The sequence below is a fragment of the Gossypium raimondii genome, chromosome 2, assembly GCF_025698545.1.
Source record: "Gossypium raimondii isolate GPD5lz chromosome 2, ASM2569854v1, whole genome shotgun sequence".
Taxonomy (NCBI): Eukaryota; Viridiplantae; Streptophyta; class Magnoliopsida; order Malvales; family Malvaceae; genus Gossypium; species Gossypium raimondii.
The window spans coordinates 34,488-57,703 of record NC_068566.1 but is presented as its reverse complement, the minus strand read 5'-3'; the positions used below and the strand labels follow the sequence as shown (position 1 = coordinate 57,703).

The 23,216-nt window shown below is 34.1% G+C and overlaps 3 protein-coding genes across 12 annotated transcripts in view; 1 reads left to right on the top strand and 2 right to left on the bottom strand.

The window, feature by feature from the left end:
• Positions 1 to 125: 125 nt before the first annotated feature.
• LOC105787379 (protein PIN-LIKES 3) lies at positions 126 to 5,999 on the bottom strand. Of its 3 annotated transcripts, none has more exons than XM_012613735.2 (11): positions 5,863 to 5,999; positions 4,669 to 4,845; positions 4,447 to 4,526; positions 4,239 to 4,363; positions 3,731 to 3,852; positions 2,589 to 2,840; positions 1,757 to 1,849; positions 1,171 to 1,271; positions 899 to 951; positions 555 to 743; positions 126 to 431 (listed from the first exon to the last, which is right to left on the bottom strand). In XM_012613735.2, the coding sequence occupies exons 2-11, from the start codon at positions 4,801 to 4,803 to the stop codon at positions 307 to 309; spliced, it is 1,275 nt and encodes a 424-aa protein (XP_012469189.1). In that variant the 5' UTR covers positions 4,804 to 4,845; positions 5,863 to 5,999; the 3' UTR covers positions 126 to 306. The 3 variants fall into 3 exon arrangements, with proteins under 3 accessions (XP_012469189.1, XP_052479864.1, XP_012469188.1); XM_052623904.1 differs by lacking the exon at positions 5,863 to 5,999 and adding an exon at positions 5,510 to 5,733; XM_012613734.2 differs by lacking the exon at positions 5,863 to 5,999 and adding an exon at positions 5,431 to 5,732.
• A 3,917-nt stretch (positions 6,000 to 9,916) lies between these two features.
• LOC105787373 (AT-rich interactive domain-containing protein 6) lies at positions 9,917 to 16,008 on the bottom strand. Of its 2 annotated transcripts, XM_012613728.2 has the most exons (13): positions 15,583 to 16,005; positions 14,357 to 15,194; positions 14,216 to 14,255; positions 13,334 to 13,386; positions 13,046 to 13,091; positions 12,566 to 12,658; positions 12,202 to 12,306; positions 12,003 to 12,054; positions 11,852 to 11,927; positions 11,656 to 11,722; positions 11,527 to 11,577; positions 11,144 to 11,236; positions 9,917 to 10,351 (listed from the first exon to the last, which is right to left on the bottom strand). In XM_012613728.2, the coding sequence occupies exons 2-13, from the start codon at positions 15,169 to 15,171 to the stop codon at positions 10,253 to 10,255; spliced, it is 1,590 nt and encodes a 529-aa protein (XP_012469182.1). In that variant the 5' UTR covers positions 15,172 to 15,194; positions 15,583 to 16,005; the 3' UTR covers positions 9,917 to 10,252. The 2 variants fall into 2 exon arrangements, with proteins under 2 accessions (XP_012469182.1, XP_052479856.1); XM_052623896.1 differs by lacking the exons at positions 9,917 to 10,351; positions 11,852 to 11,927 and having other exon boundaries at positions 11,161 to 11,236; positions 15,583 to 16,008.
• Positions 16,009 to 16,185: 177 nt separating this feature from the next.
• The window catches only part of LOC105765759 (uncharacterized), a 38,128-nt gene continuing 31,097 nt past the window's right edge, over positions 16,186 to 23,216 (top strand). For all 7 annotated transcript variants that reach the window (XM_052623921.1, XM_052623916.1, XM_052623910.1 and 4 more), the window contains exons 1-8: positions 16,186 to 17,700; positions 18,264 to 18,352; positions 19,265 to 19,355; positions 19,460 to 19,509; positions 19,671 to 19,827; positions 21,857 to 21,967; positions 22,355 to 22,531; positions 22,745 to 22,976. In XM_052623921.1, the coding sequence (XP_052479881.1) occupies positions 22,364 to 22,531; positions 22,745 to 22,976 (400 nt within the window). In that variant the 5' untranslated portion in view covers positions 16,186 to 17,700; positions 18,264 to 18,352; positions 19,265 to 19,355; ... (2 more) ...; positions 21,857 to 21,967; positions 22,355 to 22,363. The remainder of the gene's footprint in view (positions 17,701 to 18,263; positions 18,353 to 19,264; positions 19,356 to 19,459; positions 19,510 to 19,670; positions 19,828 to 21,856; positions 21,968 to 22,354; positions 22,532 to 22,744; positions 22,977 to 23,216) is intronic.

Sequence of the window (23,216 nt, the reverse complement as noted above, 5' to 3'; positions counted from 1 at the left end):
GATTATTTTACTCTTTCATCTAACATATAAAGATCGATTTGTCCATCTTTTCAAGGAGTTAAAATGCAACGCAGTCTCTGTAATATTTTTACCATTTTAGTTTATTTTCTAATGAAACATTAAAGTAGAAATAACATGTATTAAATGCATTAAAGACGCTGCATTATCACAGAGCATAGATAGCCATAATAAGTCGTAAAGATAACGATACGTTGCAGATCTCAAGCAAATGTAATTAGCTAGGTAGCAATAACAAGCTTACAACTCCAAAATAATTCGGTACTTTGAGAACAACTACCAATTTAATCAACTCACTAACCATAGGAACGCAGTCGACCAGAGTGTAAGTGAAATTGAGGCTAACCCGTATGTCCACAGCATTATCACAGAGCATTCGCTCTCTCCAGCTCTAAATAATTGGGTAATTGTGCCTGCATGTGGTTGCACACTAATTATCCTCTTCATAATAATATATTCGTTCAAAATTAATTTTGTATTACTTATATATATCAAATCAACTCCAGCCAATTGAACTGATATGCTTCCCTACCTACCTATATTCATTGCTGGTGGAAGTGCGTAGTGTAGCAGAAGAATGAACTGATATAATGGATCGGAGTGCACCAAACCAAACCGGACTGCAGTCTTTATGATGACAATGCCCAACAAGGGGAGCAAAACATACCGAACAGCAATTACTCCAATTACCAGTGACATGCAAATACCAGCTGGTCCTTTCAAACCTGATCAGTATCACTCAAAAATTCAAGTTAAAATGGGACCAGTACTACAAACAGACTAACATGTATATATGCGGGTCGATGGGTACGAATATGGACATGGATGACCAACACAATACAACTATAATATATCATCATGTGATCGAACTACCACTTGCCTCTTAGAAGGTTTCCTCCCACTATCAGGGTCACGATCGGGATGGCTGCATCCCTGCAAATCAAACGTTCAAAGCGAAAAAGAAGGGAGTGAGTTAAGGTCGAGAAACGAAATTTAAGTGGGAAAAAATTCTGCATTTAGAGATTGACAGCATCAAAATACAAATCAAACAAGATAAGGTTTTTCTACCAGCTTGACAAGACTGACATTTTTCAGAATTATGATGTAATATAATCAGCTTAGTAAATGATGGAAGTTATAGATAACGCATACCCCAACAGGGAAGCAGAGTCTTGAACCACATGGAAGGGAGCATTACCACCAATTACTAGATTTCGAATTTGGGGAACTAGACCCATAGTGAACCCAATAAACTGCGCAAGGAAACAACAACGCCAGGAAGTGAGCGAGTCACAAGATTCCTCGTCAGGAAACCTTCACATGATATATCAAGGAAATAGTAAATCATTGTATACATCAAATATAATACTATTTTTCCCATACATCTACGTATATATATGATGGCCAGTATGCATCAAATCAAATTAAAGTTGTTCAGCTAAGGAAAGCATTAGTCATAGCTATTTACAGGTGACTCCAAACCAATAAAGTTGCTATCTTATATTCACCTCCTTGCTAGATTCAATCAACAACTTGTCAACCTTTTCTCCATGTTCCGGATCTAATGAAACAGAGTAGTCCCTAGCTAGCTAGAGCCATGAATTGCATGGACTGGAATCGGATATATAGGAGAATATCTTACTTGAGTAATATTTATGTTTGTTATATTAGTGGCAACTAGGAAGAACAGGTGATTACAGAAAATATACTGGAACTAATAAAGCGTTCAATAAGATACCGCAGCAGTAGTTGAAGGTGCAAATATAGCCTTCAAATTGAGTTTTCGAGAAATTATCCTTAAATACTGCCAGGTCTTGTCGAAATCCGATACCTGCAACAAAATATTACAAGAAATCAAATTGTGATCCAGATAGATAAAAATGAAACTCCTCAACTGACAACGTACAACACGGGAGATCTTCCAGATATTAAATGAACAGAGTGCCGTAGTCTGTCATGTCGTAGGATTTCAAATTCGACTCTCTTTCAGTGCCGTGCAGTGCATGAATAGGTATCGCATGAATGTTTTGGTACAAGATTATATATCCAAATGTAAAAGATTCGGTACCTTCAAATAGCATCACTTTGAAATTACTAGCATGCATTCTGGTAATGGTATAAACAGTTGTTCCTAATTCTCTTTTACTGGTTTATCGAGAAAAGAAAAATATCATAGTTGATGATCAAGTTCATGGTGTAAACAACATGCATGGTTTTGCATTCTCTGTTTTTTCTATCACATATATCGGTTAATTTTATCCCCATTCCGTGATTTTTCTAGCACATATATACATGTTAATGCATGTATGTATTCTTCATCCACACTCGTGACTTGCCATATCTGGAAAAATAGATTTCAAACATGGTTGGGTGGTATGAGAACATTGGTAATTGGTTTCATGAACAGATTACGTAGGATTTGATATCATTATCAGTGACTATGTATATGTGGAGAACGATGAGCCAAAAAAGAAAACGAAAAAAAGCATCTTAACGATAGAAACGGATAATGCTAGAGAATATATAGATAGATAGATAGATAGATAGATAGATAGGAGCTAGCAAGTAACCTTGACAGTTCCCTTTGATTTGGCGCATGAAAACGACAATTCATGTGTATACACAGAGATGGAGCAATTTTTGGAAGGAAGAAGAGGTTCGGAGTAATTCTGTTGATCAGGTAAGGTTGGCGATGGCATGCCTCCTGTGCCAGTAGACTTCATAACTCTAGTTGAATCATCTCCGTTAACTTCTTTGTTGACCTTTGCTGAGGAAACTCGGACAACGTTGTACACGAATGACCACAAGTAAATGGCTCCAATCTGAAAGTATCAGAAAGAAGTAATATAAAAAGAAATTAAGGAACTTAATAAATTGATGTTTCTTTCTATTAATTTCTAGCGATAGTCTGGTGGTGGAGGTGGAATTGGGAGCAGTGAGCCATCAGAAAGGTAGGCACACCGCACATGCACGCCAATTAACTACTCAGTTCCAGCATGCAGATAACTGCTGTTTGAGACAATTAATGGCTTTGGCTATGGCCGAATTAACAAAAGCAAGTAATAAAAGCAGATAATTAGGTATAGATAAATGAAGGGTAAACTACCAAAATAGTCACTTTTATTTTCCTTGGGTTACATTTTAGTCATTTATGTTTGAAATATTACGCTTTAGTCACTTACGTTATCGTGTTGTAACATTTTAGTCACTGAGCGTTAATTGCCATTAACGGTGTAACGGTCAACTAAAATGGCAAGTTAAATCATCATTTCAAACGAAAATTTTAGAATAAATTATACAATTGGTCTCTAATTCTTTTTTGTTTTGAATAATTTTAATTTTTTTTTTCTTTTATGTTAAAAGAGATGGAGAAAAGAGGAAAATAGAGGAAGAAGTAAAGAGAATGGAAAATAAAGAAAAAAAAGGAAATTTAAAATAGCATAAAAGAAAAAAATTGTTCAAAACGAAAAAATATGGGGATAAATTGTATAATTTAATCTAAAATTTTTGTTCGAAATGATAATTTAACGTGCTACGTCAACTTACCGTTATACTGTTAACGGCAATTAACGGCTCATTAACTAAAATATTACAACACATTAACATAAGTGACTAAAACGTAACATTTCAAACATAAGTGATTAAAATGTAACTTGAGTGAAACAAAAGTGACTATTTTGGTAGTTTACCCATAAATGAATAATTATTATACCGCCATGGAAAGTGAAGCATAAGCCGTTCCATACGTATGGCAAATGTCAGGAGCTCCAAAGGGACTGCCTTTCTCCCTACAGATTGCTGGAACGACAATTAAGGGCAAGTGTCCCACGTTTCCTATTCAATTTAAAATTAACCCAAAATGTAACTACTAGGGTTTATGTGAAGGAAGTAAAATTAATAATAGAACGTGATTCAGGTCTAATTGTGCATGGCAGGTATAAATTAATGTGTCTAATAACTGATTCTGAAGCGTTGTTTTTCCCCTGAATTCTCCCTCCAGTGTCATCTGTGCAGTGTGAAAAAAAGGCGATACTAACAAAAACAACCTAAGATAAAACCGACACATGATTTCTGTAGGAAACCCATGTATCACGACGCCCTGGCCATTACATATTTGTCAATCAGTTTAGAGTCAGTCAGCTTCAACATGTATATCTAAAATCAAGTAGATAATATATATATATGTGCTGTTTGTATGACTTTGTATGTATATTACATACCTGCTGCACAGCAACTCAGAATAAGACCTCTTATATGTTGAGGAGCTTTTGTAATTTTTACTAGTAACCATCCCATTGCTGTGCCAATAATAAATGTAAGCAGGATATTGAATGGCATGAACCACCTGCGCTTTACAATATTGAATCGTTAGAAGAAAAATTACCCAAACACCCGAAGCAAATAGTTACTAAATATAGATGTACTCACAACAATACAATGCTCTCAAAGGTAACCGTTTTGGCCAAGCTGCTAGAGACCAATGCAGGATTAAACACGAAAAAAACAACCTGATCATCGAAGACAAAAGTGTGGTTCTTAGTTTTGAAGTTCCTCAGATCAACAAATCATTTTGAACTTTTCCCATCATATATTCAGTGACAAATATTACGCATACAACAGAAATCTTAAAGCATATACATTTTCACTTACATTATTCAGTTGCTTCCTTGCACTCTCCCCCATAACATCTATACGATCCAAGGCAAGAAATGAACCAAGTGCTGTCAGCATGAGCACCTTCATAATTGGCATAGAAGCAACGACAAACAAATCTAGAATCCTCATCGTATCGACTCTTCTAACTTTTTCAAAAACAAGCCACTACTCCTGCTCAAGGATGAAAATTTTAATTTACATAAATTATGCTACATGTAAATTTGCACACCTAAACAAAGCCTTATACATAATTAAGCAAACCGAGAAAGGATCCTACAATAAGATAACCCTTTTTTTTCCTCTAAAGGGGCGCTTGCATCACAAGTGTGGCCCTTTCTAGCCCATTAACCGTAGTGGTCATTTTCCCTAACAATACACATTCAATGTAACAACTAAGCAAAGCCCATGAGGCACCCCCATCATCTTTTGGAGCTAGGATACTACTTGTACTTTTCCTGATTCATATGAGGGTACCTCGAGGTATCTCTGAGACCTAGACCTTAATTAATTGTTAATTGTATATGTTCTCAGGATCACAGTCAGTAATGCACATCGATCTAATATTAGAAATTATGGCGGTAGACACACACCTCTGAGGCTCTGACACAACACTTAAAAGTTCTTTTTTTTTTTTTTTTGTAATAGAATAGGAATACTGCTATTGAAAATTACAAGAGAAGCAGAGATAAGTGGTTATAGTTAATTGCTGCTCTGAATTGATCTATATTGGACCAAAATTTGTGAAATGCCTCGTACCGAGTGATATAATGTGGCCGTAAACAGATGGACAAAGTGAATAATGCAAGAAGAAAAGCGCGAATTCCACCCACCACACCTTTCTTTTTCACTCCTCCATTGTTTTATGGGAGACAATAAGAGGCTCGGGGATGAAGAAACAATATTTAAAAAGAAGAAATAACGGATGGACTTTGGAAGGAAAATAAAGTTAACAAGTTTGAAGGTGAAGTGGTGAACAGAGCGGGGCTGGAGGGTGTATTTAGCATAGTATAGACAAATATTTGCCGACCTTTGGAAGCATTTATATTGGCTTAAGCTGCTTAAACATGAAAGTAACGGAGTCAGAGCAACGGTAAGTAGGTTGATAAAACATTTTTGGATGATTTGAATAAATTAGAATTTGAAACAGGAAACAATAAAGTAGGTAAGAGGGAAAGAGAAAGGAGTTACCAGTTGGTGTGGCCCAGTGGGCAGTGGCTCAAGTATGAAGCATCTTCTTACATGACATTCAGGTGTCCATGTCCCTGACTTTGGACCAACCATCCAAAATCTTAACAAACCAAACCAATGCAATTTTTTATCTTCATCGATCCTTCCCGCTCTAAGAGATACAGGCCCTCCTTCCTGTTACCTTCCTTGTGTTTTAACTTTTTAACTTTGCCTCGTACTGCTCTCCTCCTCTCTGGTCCACAATTGCTCACCAGCTAGCCACCTCCTCCCAGTTTCACCGAACAAAACCGACAATGAGGTATATAGGTTCAGAAAACACTCTCTATTCCTTACTAGAAGCATTGGATTAAATCGAGTGATAAAATTTTGAGTTAATCAAGTTAACGAATCATATTTTATACTTAATTTGAAAATTTTTCGAATCTGAGTAAAATGAAATAAAATTTAAGTAGAGTCAAATTAAATAAAATTATTTGAGTTAAATTAAAAAATTAAAATTTGTCAAATTAAAATAAGTATAAATAATTTCATATTCTTCAGAAAACTTATTTTAGAAAATTTAGAAAAATTTTAGAATTTTAACTTTATATATTGTTCATAATTTTTTAAATTTTATATTTTTAAAAGATATATAAATTTTGAAATTTTTATAAAATATTTTGATTTTAAAAATTATTTTGAATTTCTTTTTGTAATTTTTGTTGAGAGGGATCAATTTGGTTATTTTCAAAATTGACAGGGATCAAAGAGGTATTTATACCAATATGTTATTCAAATTATTTTAGCTATTCAAATTATAAAATTCAACTCTACTAGAACTCGAAACTCAAAGTACTTATTTGAGTTGACTCGAATAGCTCAATTCGACTAACTCGAAATTCGATTTTTTTGAATAAAATCAAATTTTGCACACTTCTATTATTCACCTCCACATGTCAGACATATTTTCCAATATGTTCAGCTTGTATTGTTGCAACTCCATTATTGATCTTTTGTAGAATCACCATATTCATATTGTTGTGTCCTCTTTCTTTCATTATAAAAATGGAAGTTCTCATTCACGTTTAAACTATGGTTCACCCTGCTCACAAAAAAAAAAAACCTCAATTACATTATAGACCAACATGAAAACATCAGTCCCAATTTCATGGTCCACCTTGCTTGAAAATAAATCGAATAAACTACATCATAGTCACTTTAAAATAGAATTTGTATTAGGTTACTTTATTTTTTTAAAAGTTAGTCACTTTAAATAAGACAATTGTGAGAAATAATCACTATTGTTAAAAATTTTCGTTTTCTTTTAGCAGATTGTTGATGTGGCACATAAGCACATTGAATAACTGACACATGACATTTTTTTATTAGCTTTTGACAAAAGTTTAGGAACCTCCCTATAATTAGTCTAAAATTTTTCCACCTAAAATTTATAGAGAAGTCCCTAAATTTTAGTCAAAAGTTAATAAAAAATGCCATATGTCAGTCACTCAATAAGTTAATGTGTTATGTCAACAAATCATTAAAAGAAAACAAAAATTTTAACGAATGTGACTAATTCGCACAATTATCTAATTTAGAGTGACTAAATTGAGAAAAAAATTTGTGTGACCAAAATATTCTATTTTAAGTTTAAAAAAACTTTCATTGGATACGATCCTCGGAAGACTTTCAAAATATTTCGTTGTAAATAATAAAACTATACTACAATTTGACTTGTACACTTACAGACACCACACATAATTTCTATAACTAATTACAGTTTTCTAAGCCCTGACACACGCATGTTGGGGGTGCGGTCAGATTTCATCCTAGAAAAATAAAATTACAATGGTTACTCCAAAACATACTTAGTATTTTCTGGTTAAAAGCCAAATATTCTTAATTATGAGATTCTTCCTTAAACCACAAATGACTTGAAAATCATTGAAGGGATCTACAATTGAACTGTTATTTCCATCATGGACTTTCGCTGCCGCTACGATTGACGTCGTTGTTATCATCGAACCACTACCGGGACATTGCCGACAACTACCACCAGCCACTGCCAGACCGCTGTTGACCACCACCGTCGATGTAACACCCGTCGCTAGACTCAATCGTCGAGTTCGAACTACAATATGCTATAACTGTTTTGGAACAACTACTAACATTTAACATTTCATTTACGACACAATACATGCAAACATAAACTTATCAATGCATAATTACTTTAAACTACCTCTTATCTAAAGTAAGCCCAAGATAGAACAATGATCAAATTGTAACATTTTCAAAATTTCAAGTTGACGTCATGACGTGAGGAAGTTCCTCGTCACGACGTGATGTATGGACTTGGCCTTGTTATGACGATGGGATTCCTTGTCACGCCGTGACTTGAAACCCAAATCTCGTCACAACGACCATCGCTTAATGTCGCGATATGGACTCTATCTGTTTTGTCACAAATTAAGTCTTTTGGTACCTATTTCAAACTAACAAAATTATTTGATGTATACTTGCACACTTGTGCCTGCACAAAACCAACCAAAACACATACCAAAACATTCATTTAACCATTTTTAATATCAACCAACCCAATATGTCACAATTTAGCACCGAAACGTATTAATTGAACCTATTCTATTCAAATTTAACTATTATGCCTTTAATCCATTCAAATAAACATTTAACCATGTCATTTCAAGCTCAATTATGCTATTTAAATACCATTCACACCATACCTCATTTATCAACACATATTGTAACACTCTTAATCCGTCTCTGTCGTCAGATTAGGGTTGCGAAGTATTATAGTACAATTATAAACATTTAAAATTAAACAGAAACATTCGATTTATATTCAAATTATACTTATGAGCCTTAAATCAAGTTTACGGGACCCTAAAAGTAATTTTGGAACATTCTAGGATCAATCCGCAACACATGTTGGATCTCAAATCATCATATAAGTTCTTGATGAAACAACAGTTTTCCTTTTTGTGACCCTAATGATTTGTCATTTGTATTCTAATCATTTACTAAGTTCATACGAGCACCATTACCGTTATTGTATCATTTCAAACCCTGTAATCATTTACACGCTTTTCATATTTCAATTAGCAATCCATATCCATTTCAATTCAAAATATTAACCTATATATTGTGGGTTTGATTTTTAAAATACTCTAAATATGTTCCATTGTACATTTAGAAATATTACAATTAGACCTGTGACATTTGTAGAACACGCACATTATTATTATTATTATTATTATTATTATTATTATTATTATTATTATTATCTCTACTCAGACATACGTAGGTTGAGGCAAGATTTGTGTTATAGGGTTTGTATTAAGTTTGAAGGTTTTGGGGATTTATGCTTTTAGTAATTAGTTTTACCGAACATGTAATGTATTAATCTAGATATTTTAATAAATGAACCTTGGAAATGTAGTTTTGTATTAATTGTCATTGAACACGTATTTTTTGGGCATCTCTAATAATTGTCTTGCAATGATATATTGGTATTTTAATACTTTTCTTAATAATTGCTTTAATATTTTTTAACAATTTTAAAGTAGATGAAATCCCAGAAAATCCTATGCAACGGCTCAGCTTTGGTAATAAAAATTATTTTTCTATGAAATGCTTGAAAAATATAAAACGTAAATTTATTTAAAAGGGAAAAAGGTATGGTATATAAAAATTAAATTAGAAGGCAAACTAATTAAAATGTCAAAATAAAAAAATTAAAAAATTATACAATTTTTTATAAAAATAAATTTATATATTTTATATTATAAATTCCAAAGTCCAAATTATTTTTTCTTTGAAGGCATCATAATTTTAATAGCTAAAAACAAAGCATAATTGTCAAGTTAGCTTGATTAAAATGTATCTAGTTAGATTAGAACCAAATCAACTTAGAATTAAAATTAAAATGATTTTGATATATTTTATTAGTAAAAGTAAATTTAATCAATTAATTTTGCTAAATTATTTTTAAATCAAAAGTAACCCAGAAAAATAAATTATATCCTTTTAAAGAATACATTACAATTATAAAATCATATAAATATATAACTGTTGGTAAATTACTTATATTTTATTTACATAGATTACCTCTTGTTATAGATATACCGTGGTTACATTTCCATTACAATCAAACAAATAGGAGCCTCATGTCAATTTGACAATGGAATTTTGTCAATGAGGCCCCTAACTTTGACGCAGAGGCCCCTAAGATCATAATATCTGTATCTCACATAATGTAAACTATAAAGAGGGCTTCAACTAAATGACGACATAAGTGAAACTACACTAACTTTGAAAACGAGAATAAACACTACATGGACGGACGCACAAATGAGCCACAGGCTTTCAATCATCCACACCTTACCCCCACTACTCAGCTTTGCTCAAATGGAACACGTACAAACAACTGTCCATGAAGGGTTACAACCGCTGATGTCTGATGTGGATCAATCCTCGAGGGCAAGTTGACAACCTAACACGACAAAAAAAAAAAAAAAAAAGAAAACCCTTAAAATGAGGCAAATAAATAAATAAAGTGAAAGCAGATGTGCAGACATGAAACATTTAGGTGCTAGCTTCCATTTCGGCAGCTACTTCTAACAAAAACTTAGGTGCTGGTTTGATGCAAGTTACAATGGTGAAATAACAGCAGTAATGAATTACTAGGGCAGTGCATTGTAGCCACCATAAAATTTGAGTTCAATAAAGAATTTGGCAAAAAAGTTCTAGACTGTCCCTAACCTAACATTTGCTACAATAGCAGCTTTGAGTCTGACTAGTCATATAAATGAACATAGTGATTGATTTCTTAAATGGCACTTTAAAAGCTCAACATATAATCAAATTATTTCAAATAAAAGCTTAATTAATGAAAACAAAGATGCCTATGCAGATGAATCAAAATAAAATAGCTGTCGGGAAGTTTGAAAGATCATTATATTAGAGGCATTTCAAGTTTAATCAATTTTGATGAATACTAGTCTGAACAAGCAGTCAGGAAACAAGGATACCTTAAAAATGTTCTTTTATATGAAATAAATGGTATCAATCAATTTTAAAGTCTTTTCATTCATATAATTATTATTTAGAGAAAATTCAGTATCATGGATGTGAAACTAAAAGAAGAGAACAAAATATTGCATGCTGATGTATTCATGATAATGAAAATCTAGATAAAGATGCAAAGGAAAGTTTATTCAGTCAGTAAAGCAATTGTAACAATATTCTTAGAATAAGTTATTTTCTTTTAGCTTCTTGTACACACCTTTTTGAACGGTGTGACACCCCAAGGATTATCTGGATGCTCAGGTTCACCGCTTATTACCAGGCGTCCTGCAGGATCAGATTGAACACGCACCTGAAATTGCAAGATAACCAAATAAGAACTTCCTTAGGCAGTGCAGAAATTTAGCATTAGCTTCATTGCCTAGAAAATGGCATTAGCTACTACCACGAAATATAAGTCCCAAAGCAGCACCATCACATTCACATGCTCCATAAAGCCAAATGCTTAATAAAGCTGCATTTTAAGGCCAATCTTTGAATGGCGATTGGTACAATGCAAGGCATTTTTGTGTAGAATTGGTTCATACCATGTGCACAAGAAGAAAATGAAAATTACATAGTTTTACGAGTTTGTTCACTGACCTCCTCACGAAGAAGGCCTGGAACTAAAGCATAGACCTCAAAACAATCTTTCTGCATAACCAAAACAAGTTAAACTTTTAAAAACCAGAAACCATACCACTTCTGGAGATCAGGGGCATAGAAACTTACAGTTTTCTGCACATTGATCTTAACCCAATCTGCTGGGGATCCAATATCAACCACTGCTGTCTCCACACTAGCCAATTAAGAAATAAAGTCAACATGTTGCATTCAAAGAAGCTACACAAAATTATTTCACCTCAAACAAATTGTTAATGCCCGTGGTAGAAAGTAAAAATCCATAAAACATAACATGGATCTTAACTGTGCCTTCAATACTTTAGTACATGAAGCCTTGACAGCACAGTCCAAATACGATGGTTTCTTGCGTTTAAGCAGGCCTGCATTAATATGCAAGAATCCAGCTTTAAAACAGCCAGAAAGAAAAATCAGTTTAAAGGACTTAAATGATATACCCAGGCTTTTAAGCTGTTTCTCACGCTTTTGTTGAGAAATAGAATTCTTATCCTACAAGAAAAGGATAAATTGCAATATATATCATCAAAAGATTACATATGAAAACGCACAGAAATAGAAGCACGGCTCTTCTTTTCATCTTTTTCCGACTATAAGGATAAATAGGGTGTGCGTGTGTGTGGGGGGGGGGGGGCACACCTTAATTATTGGTTCACTGACTTCACAATTACGAAAATGACGTGAGTGCCAACCCCTCATAGCACGTGCTGCTGCATCCCTTCGTGCTCTACCAGATCCTGAAGCCTAATTACAAAGAGCGCCAAAAAGATTGCTGAAAGGAATACTTAATATAAACCTCATAGAACTTATTCTAACTGGGGATGCATTATGTAACAAATTTTGGATAGCATAGAATATCACCATACAAATTTTACATATAGTTACCACAATCTAAATTCTTTATTTTTAATGAAATAATAATCTGATGGTGGAAGAAAGTTCATGTTACCTGATTCTCAACATCCATATACTCTGATTGAGATGAAAAGATTGTTCATATTACCTGATTATCAACATTCATAGCCTCTGCTTGCGATGAAATAGGTATATTAAGCTCAGCCCCACGAGTCTTATGCCTTTCATAATCAAGGAGTGCCTGAACAAGCATTAAAACAAGGCATAGACCTGTCTAAATTATATGAAGGAAACAAGGCTTAAAATTCAATCCTGCGTAGAATATATGTGAGTCACAAAGTAAATTATGATGTCACAGAGCTGCTTATGACATGGCATACCATGCCAAGATATGTCACCAAAAAAGCCCTCCATTCGATGTGCCAGTAATGGAGCAGGAAGATACTGAAAGGAAGTTCCTGCCCCCCCCCCCTCTTTTTTCTTTTTTTCTTTTATTCCATACAACATAATTTGCAAAGTACAGAGAACAGTATAACTAAAGCTGTAGACCCATTAGGGAACGTAAACAAACAAAAGATGAGAAGTAAAACTGTTTGCCCAAGTATGCATGATTTGCAATGTAAAATACCTTCTCATAGAAACCACGAAATGTCCATGAAACAGTAGTACAGGTCCTGCATAAATGGAAACAGAAAAGATATAAATATTGTGGATACTCGGGGTTACTGGGTTAGGTTGGGGGGAAGGGGGAGAACTCAATATAGCAAATACAACATCTTCACTTCTTAATGAGCAATATTTTTAAGAACTACAGTTCATAAATGATTTTATAAGTAATTGATTTAACTACATTATCAATCTCTTAAATAAGGATATTTACACAAGACTAAAAATAACTTTTCATCTTGCCCCTTACTTTGGGGGCTTGAAAGATTCTCCAACTTGCCGCCACAATTTACATGAAGTTACCTATCCAAAGGCAAAAAGTCGTTTAATCCACATTTGCAACAGATAAATAATACGTAAGAAGAGTTAAATTTATAGTGTTGTTACCTGAGAAGTCCACAGTTCCACACAACAAACAGTTGCATGATATACATAGCACACAGTTTAAGAGAAGTTCTTTAAAAATGAGTGTGTGCATGCATGTGTGCATGTGAGTGTGTGTGTGTGTGTGTGTGTGTGTGTGTATGCATGTGTATATGTGAGTGAGTGCGTGTGTGTGCATGTGAGTGAGTGCAAGTGTGTGGGTGTGGGTAGCTAGGTGCATTTGCGTGTGTGTTCGCGCATGTATTTCCCAAGAGGACTGAGTTCAGAATGAATATGTTGTACAATAAACCATGCTGAATTTTGTATGCTTTCCTGATCTAAGTTCTCAAAAAGTAATGGCTTATATAAGTAGAAATGTAGCATTTGCCAATGACTCATCTAATATAAACAAAGACCTTGCATAACTTGCAAGAGAAAACAATTCTCTACAGTAGAATTTAACCCACATAAAATAGCAAAAACAAGATTTTGGACTAATATTCCACTGAAACAGCATATTGTCAAAACAATATGTACCTTCCAAACAGTTTGTATACAAAATGCCAAACAAGATCCAAATACAAAAGAAATTTGCTGGTGGAAATGAATTGGAGCCAAGACTGAATATTTCAAGCACAAGGCAAATTAAAATTATTCCACTTGAGTCTAACTTGGCACCCTAAAACCATATACAATTCATTGAAGTAGAATGGTAAACAGCATGTTAAATTTATAAATTTAAAAGTAAATCAAGGCAAAACACACATACCTTGTCATAGCCACCCAATTTAGTAACAGCTCTCCACAACCTTATCCCCCATAAAGGTGTATAAATGTCAGTCAGATAGAAACTTCCCAACACATCGCAATTGCAAAATGAAAAAAGTAATGCAATTACCAATAAACTTACTTAAGGCAATTCAGCCCTTCCCCATAAAATTTAGGAGGCTTAAATTCCATGCCTCTCTCTTTGAAGAAAATTTCCAGTTGCTTCATGAAGACTGATTGCTCCTCTTCTGTTCCTGACTCATTGCCATCGGAAAAATGAATGTCATCCAAAAAAAATGAGAGCTCAGAATTGTTGTTCCCATTAACAGGGGTTGTAGGCAACTCCGTTTTATTATCCCCATTCTTCAAATCTTCCACTTTCTCCTTCAGTAGTTCCATATCAGAAAATAATGGAGAAGGGGTAAGTGGCTCAGGTTCATCAAGGCAAGTTGGTATGGGGTTACAATCATAATTCGTTTTGCTTTGAGTTAATGCAGAAGAAGTTTCAGTTTTGGCATTTTCTGTGAGTTTAGGAGGTGAGACAGAAGAGGTTTCGGTTTTGACATCAGTTGTAGCTTCAGCAGCTTGAATATGATCGGAGGTAGAATCAGTGTGGGTCTTGAAATGAAAAATAGAAGAGGATTCAGATTTCACATTGCTTGTGGTTTCTACATCAGGCTTCAGTGACGATTGATCATTGGAAACAGGAAGTAAGCACGTTGAGTGGTGAGCTGGAGTAGAATGTGGTTGTATGTTCCTACCAGCATTGGCATGCCCCGTGTGAGAGGTTATGGAGTTAGCCTCCATGGGCACGGGGGAAGGAGAGGAAGGATGTTGCTGAAGCGGCGGACTAACAGGATGATCTCCACCGTTCAAGTTAGAAGCACCTAATACTGGAACAACTAGTTCGCGCTCCTTGTTTTCATTTTCCTTGGTGTCAGTTATCTCGAATTCCATTAATGAAAGGTTGAAAACTCCTCCTACACATCCATATTATATTTAGCTTTCTTTTCCTTTTTCTTTTAAACATGAAGAAAGGACAAAATAGTTGTGATTAACAACTGAGCAGTCCACTTTCTCAAGGAATCGAATCAGTTAATTAGAAAACCACAAAATCCAGATGAGGTGAAGGAAGAAAGGTAAGAAAATGAAAGCGAATGGGAAATCAGAATGACAGCTAAAATGAAAAGGGAAAAGAAGGCCCCAAGTTTAGCAGGTAGGTTAGAATCTCTTAAAATTTAACAAAAGAATGAGCCGGAAAAAAGGTCCCCAAAACAAAGAACAATCTTAACAATTTTATTGCAAAGGCATAAAGATAGTGCAATTATTAAATAGAAAAAGTGCAACCAGGAAGAAAGAATGACTTGCCTGCTCCGTAGCTTGCTTAGGAAAATGAAGAGGAAGAAGGAATCTTGAATCCAAATCTAATTAAAACCCTAATTATGTTGTGTATCCACAGAGAACAACACGACAAAACAGAATCTGAGAATCCCTTCTTTAATTTTTATTGACCACAGCTACTAGTACCGGAGTTATCTTAAAACCACTTCTGAATACTAATACTAATCGATCCCAAAGATCGGGTGGAAGCGAAGGGAAATAAATTTGGCTCTGATGCCAATCAATCTCGAGAATCTAAGAATCAGGTGGAAGTAAATTTGGTAATTGAGTATTTTAAAACTCAAATTGATAATTATATTTGAAAGAAATTTTAAAAATTGAATTTGATAATTGAAAGATTAGAAATTTTCAGAGAAAATTTGAAGTTATGTATTGAGTCGTTTTGAAGTTATGAAGTCGTGCCTTTCATTATTTATAATAAAAATAATATTATATTAAGAATATGATAATTTTTAAAGAGTGTAAAATATATACATATATTGAAAATTTATATCTTAAGTATAAAATACATAAAACAAAGGCCGACAAATATGTAGAGAAATAGAAATTTTTCTACATGTCAATTCATAAATCCTTAAATATACATCGGAGATTTAAAAAATCTTCCGAGAAGAAGATGCCCGTTGTCCTCAGTCTTTTCAAATCCCTTTCCTTCCCCATCATTTCATTCCAGAGTTCCCCTTTTTTTCACTGATTCTCTCTCTCTTCTACTTTTTTCTCTCGTTCTTTTTTAGTTTTGGGTTACGAGAGGCCAAAAAAGAAAAACACATACACGCTACAGTAGGGAAACAGTTTCCGTGAGAGAGATAAACCTAAGTTTTCTCAGTCGTTTCTGTTTTTATGTGATTTTCGAAATCTCCTGTTTCATCGTAGACTGATTTTCAAGTATGAATTTTAACTTGAACTTTGCCTTTTGCCTTTTCATTTCTGTTTTATGGTTAAACGGGTGTGTTCCTTATATCTGTAAGTGTTTTTGTTTTTCTTAATGTCGGTTCAAAGCTGTTTGGAGAATCTCATGTCTTCTAGGATAGCACCTTATCAGAAAAAAAGTGGCTTCGGATTTTGTGTAATTCATATTTTAAGAAGCTTTTGGAAAATGTTGCTTTCTTTTTGCAGCAAGTGATTTAAGTAACATTGATTTCTATTTAATGGGATTAGCAGTCAGAACTGCATGATAAATAAATCTACTTAATTCATAGGCCGTCTACATTTGTACAAGCAGCCAAACTTAAGAGAGGGGCTCCTGCCAAGGAGAAGGAACTAACAAAATTGAGGTCACTTTTCCTTTTTTAAGCCATTGGTTAATGACTTCGGTTTTCATCGTATTAGTTTGCATGAATTTGATTCTTTGAACAATCTTCTTGTGGTGTTTTGGGGTTAATTCAAAATTTTCCGAATCAGTGAATTAATGGTTGATGTGGAAATTTGATTAGGACAATGTGACAACGTCATGTTCTAATTTTCTGGACTATCAAGTTTTAGGTATGTTATGGGAAGCCTACTTTCTGTTTACTGGTAAGTTTAACAAGTAAAGATAAATTTAATCTTGAGTGTTAAATGAGGTCGATTTCCTTTAATCTACTGTTTATATATATTTAAGGTCAGGGAATATTTTTCAATTACTTGAACACTTGGCTGTTTTCATTTAATCTACAGTTGATATATATATTTAAGGCCACTTTCCTTGTACAAGTGCGGTTTGATAAATTTGGAATTCTGTTTCTGTTTCAGTAATATCAGCAGTATTGACACTGCTTTTCTGGTCTGTTCAGTAATCCATACTGAGCTTTATGTCATTGGAAACCCACTGCGAATTTAACCAATGTGTTTTTCCACTCAAGTTCAGGTCAACAGAAAATAACAGAGCTAAGGGGTTTTACCTATGTTTTCTAGCTGAAGTTGGCCTTTGCTCTGTGGTTCCAAAATGGCCAAATTTAAAAACTAACGCAAGTTTGTGAATAATGCAGGAATCCATGGTGTGAATGGAGGGTCCATCGATAGTGCTGTAACAACTAGTGTAAAGCCAGAGTCCACTGACAATGCAGTGACCCCCAATGTCAAGCCAGAATCACCTGGGAAGATCTAGTAAGTACTTTGTTCATTAACTGAAAGTTTTCTGGTGATCTAAAAATTCGAAAGTTGTGTTTGATGTTTATCTTTAGATATATGCTTATTTGAAGTTTTTCAGAAGATTTAATAGGAAAGTCGTCTTTTAATGTTTCATTTTCCTAGTGAATAGTCTGCTTTAACATTTGAATCTTATTCATGTTTCCTTTTCATATATGCTTATGTTACGAGCTTCAATATCTAGTAACATTTTTTTAAGAACCTTCATAAAGGCTTTTAATAGCTACCATTTCTTTTAAAAACAAATGCTTTTGGTTATATCTAACCAAGTGAGGGCCTTTATGATTTTAAAGCCTGGGCAAAGAAACATGTTTTACATTTGCATGCTTGATATGTTGCTTCACGATGAGTTTTGTGGAGATAATCACTACTCAGAACTTAGTTTCATGAAATGTCATTCTCATACGTGCAAATTAATTTGTTGTCATCATGGTGTGTTAATATCAACAACTTAATCAAATCCCCCTTTCTTTTCCTGGAGACCTTCAAAATTCAAACATTGTTTGTTTTGTTTATTTTAGGTGCTAATCCAGGATTTCAGGTGGAAAGGAAACTAGAAGTTGATGACCCAAGTGAAGTGCTACAAATTATGCAGATGCAGGCTATTGGTGTATGTTTTTTAATCTAATCGTAGCTTGGGTAGTAAAAACCTTCTTAAAGTGGGGGGAAGAACGTCACTTGAGCAAATGTCTGAAAAAGAATCCACTCATTATAATTTATGCACTGGCATCTCGTTGATATTTGTCTACCCAATCAAGATATCCAAGTGCAAAAAAAATGCAAAATGTATGAAGGAAAGCTTTGTCATAAGATCTGTGATTAACTTGGAAATATAATCATGGAATGACTGCATAAATTGGAATTGCCGGTAGATCTTTGGCTTTCGATAAGAATTCAACGTATCCATGAGAGAAATACTGAAATCTCATAGAGATATCTTAGAGCTCAATATATCGATGATGGTTATAGATGATTCAAAATGCGTTAAAAGGATATTCCAAGGGTATTGTGGTAGACTTGTGGTAGAATAATTTTTGCATTTTATAGTAGGCCGATGGCATTGCTTTTAGCTAGATTTGGTCTGCATGAAGTTTTATGTCGGGTTCCAAAGCATTTTTCCACATCAGGTAAATTGATTCTTATGGCCTCATTGTACACCAGATTGAGTTGTATGGTAGAAGCTTAAATGCCTTCCAGCTTCAGATAACTAGCTTGCATGATCAAAATGATTTCATTATCTATATGATGTTAGAGACTTAGAGCCAGAGAACCTTTAGACAAACGGTCTTGATGCTGAATCTGGTTAATTCGCTTCACACTACTATATCTACAATGTTCTCTCATGCAGCTTCTTCCAATGAAGTCTGATACGAACTCGTTTCGTGAATGATTTGAGTCTTTTGATGCCCAATCGTGAATTTGAGTAGAATTGATTCGTTTAGAAACAGCTTCATTTTGCACTTAGGCCCCTTGAGCTTAGGCCACTCTCGATGACGTTGAGTTGTATCATAACGTGATGCAGTTGGGATCGCATCAAAGTCCGTGAAGCCTTGAAGGATGAACACCTTCAAAAACTTATCTCTGATAACGATAGCTCCCTAGATGCATTGAATGTCAGTGATGTTATTCCCACTTGAAAACCAAGACCTGAGACTTATTTTCCTTTTTGCTGATGTTGTTTGTGTGCCTACTAAATGGTGTGTTTACCTTTTGTTAGGAACTCGACAAATATATGGGACTGGATTTTTTTGCATTTTCAGTGATAAGGTATCTTATCATCTTCAACCAGTTCTGTCTTATATTTCTACTTTAACAATATTCATATTTTCTTCTTCGCCTGTTGGGTTTCTGTATAATTACACTATTGTTGCCAATCAGAACTTGGTAATGCCCGAAGTTTAACTGTCTACTGTTTTCTGTATCATCAGATTTTATCCGCGATCAATCAATGACCACATATCATAAGGCCTCTGAAGTTCTTTCTTCGAATACATCGATGCCAATATATTTATATCCAAGTTTTTCTGCTAGCTCAGATGAGAAATCATCCTGCCGTCTCTGAGCCTGGTCAGTCTCGATGTTTATGTAAGTTTTGTATTTTGGTTAATCGTTATTCATATTTTTCTTGTGTTGTGTATCTTATGTTAGTTTTCATCTCGACGAAAATGTCTGTGATGGCCTTCATGTCATTTCCTTTTACAGTAGATCCCTACAATTTCCTTATCTCTTTCAACCCACTGTTAAATTGTTTGTTTTTCCTATGAATGGTAGTATTATCATGAACACTCAAGCTTTATGAGATACGATCTTTCAAATATAAGTAAAAATTTATTGTTCCAAATCTGGCGATCGGTTAAAATAGAGCTTGAATCCTTCATGGAAGGTCTATTATTGTTATAATCAGTAACACTAAAACCCCAAACCCCAATTTGCACTGATTTTTTTAAAAAGAAAGGACAAGAAAAAGATTATATATGATCATAAGAATGTAAATCATGTAAATATATAATTTCTGTTAAATATTGTAATGGTTTAATTTTACTTTTCATTCTTATAAGCATCAGATTAAGAATATTAATTCAATAATTAATGTTAATATGTATTTGATTGGTTGGAAAGGTAAATAGATAAAATTAAGCTAATAATGATTGATGAACTATAAACCAAATCTATCACTAAATTTATTATATCAAATAATACTTTTCTTAAAGGTTAAAAATTAAGTGGGACTAAATATAAATTTACCCTATTTAAAAAATGTATGGTATTTAAGGAAGTTCAAAAAATTCAAGAGGGGAAAAAATAGAAAATGTTCATTTTTGGAATAGAATGCTAAAAATTGGGGAAGAATTTGAAAGTTTAGGAGGCCCAAACATGTAAGTATTCCAATTTTGAATGGGATACCACAAGCTAGGGAGCTTCAAAATTTTAGGGGCTAGTCCCCTCTGGCTCAATTCTTTGTCACTTCTACTAACTTTTTCTTTTCACGTTTTAGTTTCCAGACCTATGCTTATCTTCTTTTATTAATGTGGGTATTGTGGTTTTCATCTCTGTTTTAATTTTCAGATTTATGCTTCTTCTTTTTTTGTTTTTTTCAGTGTGTTTTTATTATTCGTTTTGGTGTTCAGCCTTATGAAACACTGCTTATATTCATCTTTTTAAATCCTGTGATGTTGTCATTTTTTTATAGTTTATTGCCCGTTATATGGTTTTTTTTTGATTGTTTGTTTCCCTTGTATTTAAGGACATTTTCTTGCAATTCTTTGAGTCCTATTAATAAGATTTTAGAGGAAGATATGTTATAGTATCTACCCTAAAACCCTAACTGATTAGCAGAAAATAAATGGAAACATTTTCTTGTTTCTTTCTCTTTTATTGTTTTCTCATTTTCCCTTTTTCAACCAGTAAAAACATTACATTTGTTGAGGGAATAAGAAAATATTAATTAAATCATACTGAGTTTTTAAATATTTTCAGAGAATTTCACATTAAATATTTTCACTACAACGTTTTAATAAGTTTTAATAAGTACTGGGTTAATTTTCGTTCTTATTCTGCTCAAGGATATCCCCGTCATATCTCGTTTCGGGATAAGCTATTCTAAGAATATTCCCAAAATATCCCGTCTCGGTTCAGTACTTTTAGTGCCCGGTTAAGTTATTTTTGTATCCGGTTTAAATTTTTTACGTGTCTGGACTGGACTATCTATCGTACTTATTCCAGCCGAAGATATCTCATTCTAAGGATATCGCGGTTTGGGGATATCCTATTTAAGAATACCCCGGCCTTGGTATATCCCATTCCAGGGATATTTGAGTTTGGGGTCTAGGGGCTTGGGTTTAGGGTTGGGCTGGTGTTTTTGGGCTTCTGTTTCAGTGTTTGGGGCTGTAGATCCCTTAGGTTTTGGATGACTGGGTTTTGAACTACACCGGATGGTGATTTTAGGGACCAAAATATATACAAAAAATTTCATTAACCTTATAAATTATTGTTTCTTTTTAATTGAAATGGGCTTTTTTATAATAAATCCAACAAGCCAACTCTAAGGCCATTCACTACTTTAATCCAACAAACCAGCCACTAAGAAATGAAGCTTCACTCTCCTTTGTTATAGGGTTTATGACTAACCTCAGATTTCAAGCTCTCTTCTCCTGATATATCTCCGGCAATAAAACTCCACCGTTTCATTCCATCTTCGTTTGTTGGGTTTCGGCTCAGATCCCGGGTAAGAATTCGTGCCTTTGTTTCACAGCTCGACTCTTTATTTCTCTTCTCCTAAATATTATTGTCATTTGAATCTTTGCCATTATCGTTTTTACACAGCTTTTGGTTTGGAATTACGGGTCGATCATAGGATGGTTGACTGAATCGGTTTCCAATTTGGGTTTTTGTTTTGTGTTGTAAGTAATTGAGTGAATTTGGATTATAAACCCATAAATGGATTTTGGATTTCTTTGTCTTTGTTGTTTCAGAAAGTGATTTGTTTGTAATTTATGCTTTTGGTTGGTTTAAAATAGTTTAACTATTTTGAAGTAGCATAGGGATTGTTATAGTTTATTTAAATAAAATAAAACACAGTTCATCCTCATCTACTCAACTACTATAAATTTAGGGAGACAAGATGTTTGGGAGTATGATTCGGTACTTTTCGACGAAACCCAAGCCGAAAATGAAGCCAATCGAGTTGAAAACGTCGCCAGAGCAAACGCAGACCATAACCAGAGTCATCTTTGACATTCTCAAGGAGCATGGGCCCCTCACCGTCGGTGATACTTGGGAACGAGTCAAGGTCAGTTGTTTACTAGACTATAATATGTATCCATTGTGTATCTATATTTGTTGTTTCCACATCTAATTAAGCCAAGCTCAAGAGTGAAGTAAGGGCAGTGCAGTTTTATTGTTGCTTAATTTTAGGATCTTGAATTCCATGCACTATTGTTTATTTCATGCTTTACTTGCCTGTGCTTGACATAATGGAGTAGAAATGTGTTTATGAGTTCAGGAGGTTGGATTGAGAGGACTTACAAGCAAGAGGCACATGAAGATCGTGCTGAGATGGATGAGAGAGAGACAAAAGATTAGGCTAATATGTAACCATGTGGGGCCTCACAAACAATTTCTGTATACAACTTGGTTCACTAAACCAAACATCAGCCACACAAGAGCTGTCCATAATTCCTCAACTTCTACAACTAGTTTTTCTGTCGATACTTCTAGTCCAAAGTTGTCTTCAGGTTAGGTTGTAGCACACTTGTGCTGGCTGCAATACCATCGATTTCAGGACATGTACTGTTTTTTGCAACAGTGTAATACAATTGTTCTGTTGTCATGTTGTGGAAACTTTACCCTCCTCTTCCCATATATTTTCAATTTTAATGTACAAATTCCAAGTTCAATTACTTATCATCATTTCTGCCATTCAGACACTCTATAAAAAATGAAAAACAAAGTAAAAGAGCTAAGAATTTAAGTAA

What these genes read in the sequence shown, in the direction of transcription:
- LOC105787379 (XM_012613735.2), bottom strand. Translation starts at nt 4,803, where the DNA reads ATGAGGATTCTAGATTTGTTTGTCGTTGCTTCTATGCCAATTATGAAG. An exon ending in CAAGGAAGCAACTGAATAAT is followed by an intron (nt 4,527 to 4,668) that starts GTAAGTGAAAAT and finishes TTCGATGATCAG; the next exon opens with GTTGTTTTTTTCGTGTTTAA. An exon ending in TCTGAGTTGCTGTGCAGCAG is followed by an intron (nt 3,853 to 4,238) that starts GTATGTAATATA and finishes TAAATTGAATAG; the next exon opens with GAAACGTGGGACACTTGCCC.
- LOC105787373 (XM_012613728.2), bottom strand. Translation starts at nt 15,171, where the DNA reads ATGGAATTCGAGATAACTGACACCAAGGAAAATGAAAACAAGGAGCGC. An exon ending in GAAGGGCTGAATTGCCTTAA is followed by an intron (nt 14,256 to 14,356) that starts GTAAGTTTATTG and finishes ATGGGGGATAAG; the next exon opens with GTTGTGGAGAGCTGTTACTA. An exon ending in AATTGGGTGGCTATGACAAG is followed by an intron (nt 13,387 to 14,215) that starts GTATGTGTGTTT and finishes GCCTTTGGATAG; the next exon opens with GTAACTTCATGTAAATTGTG.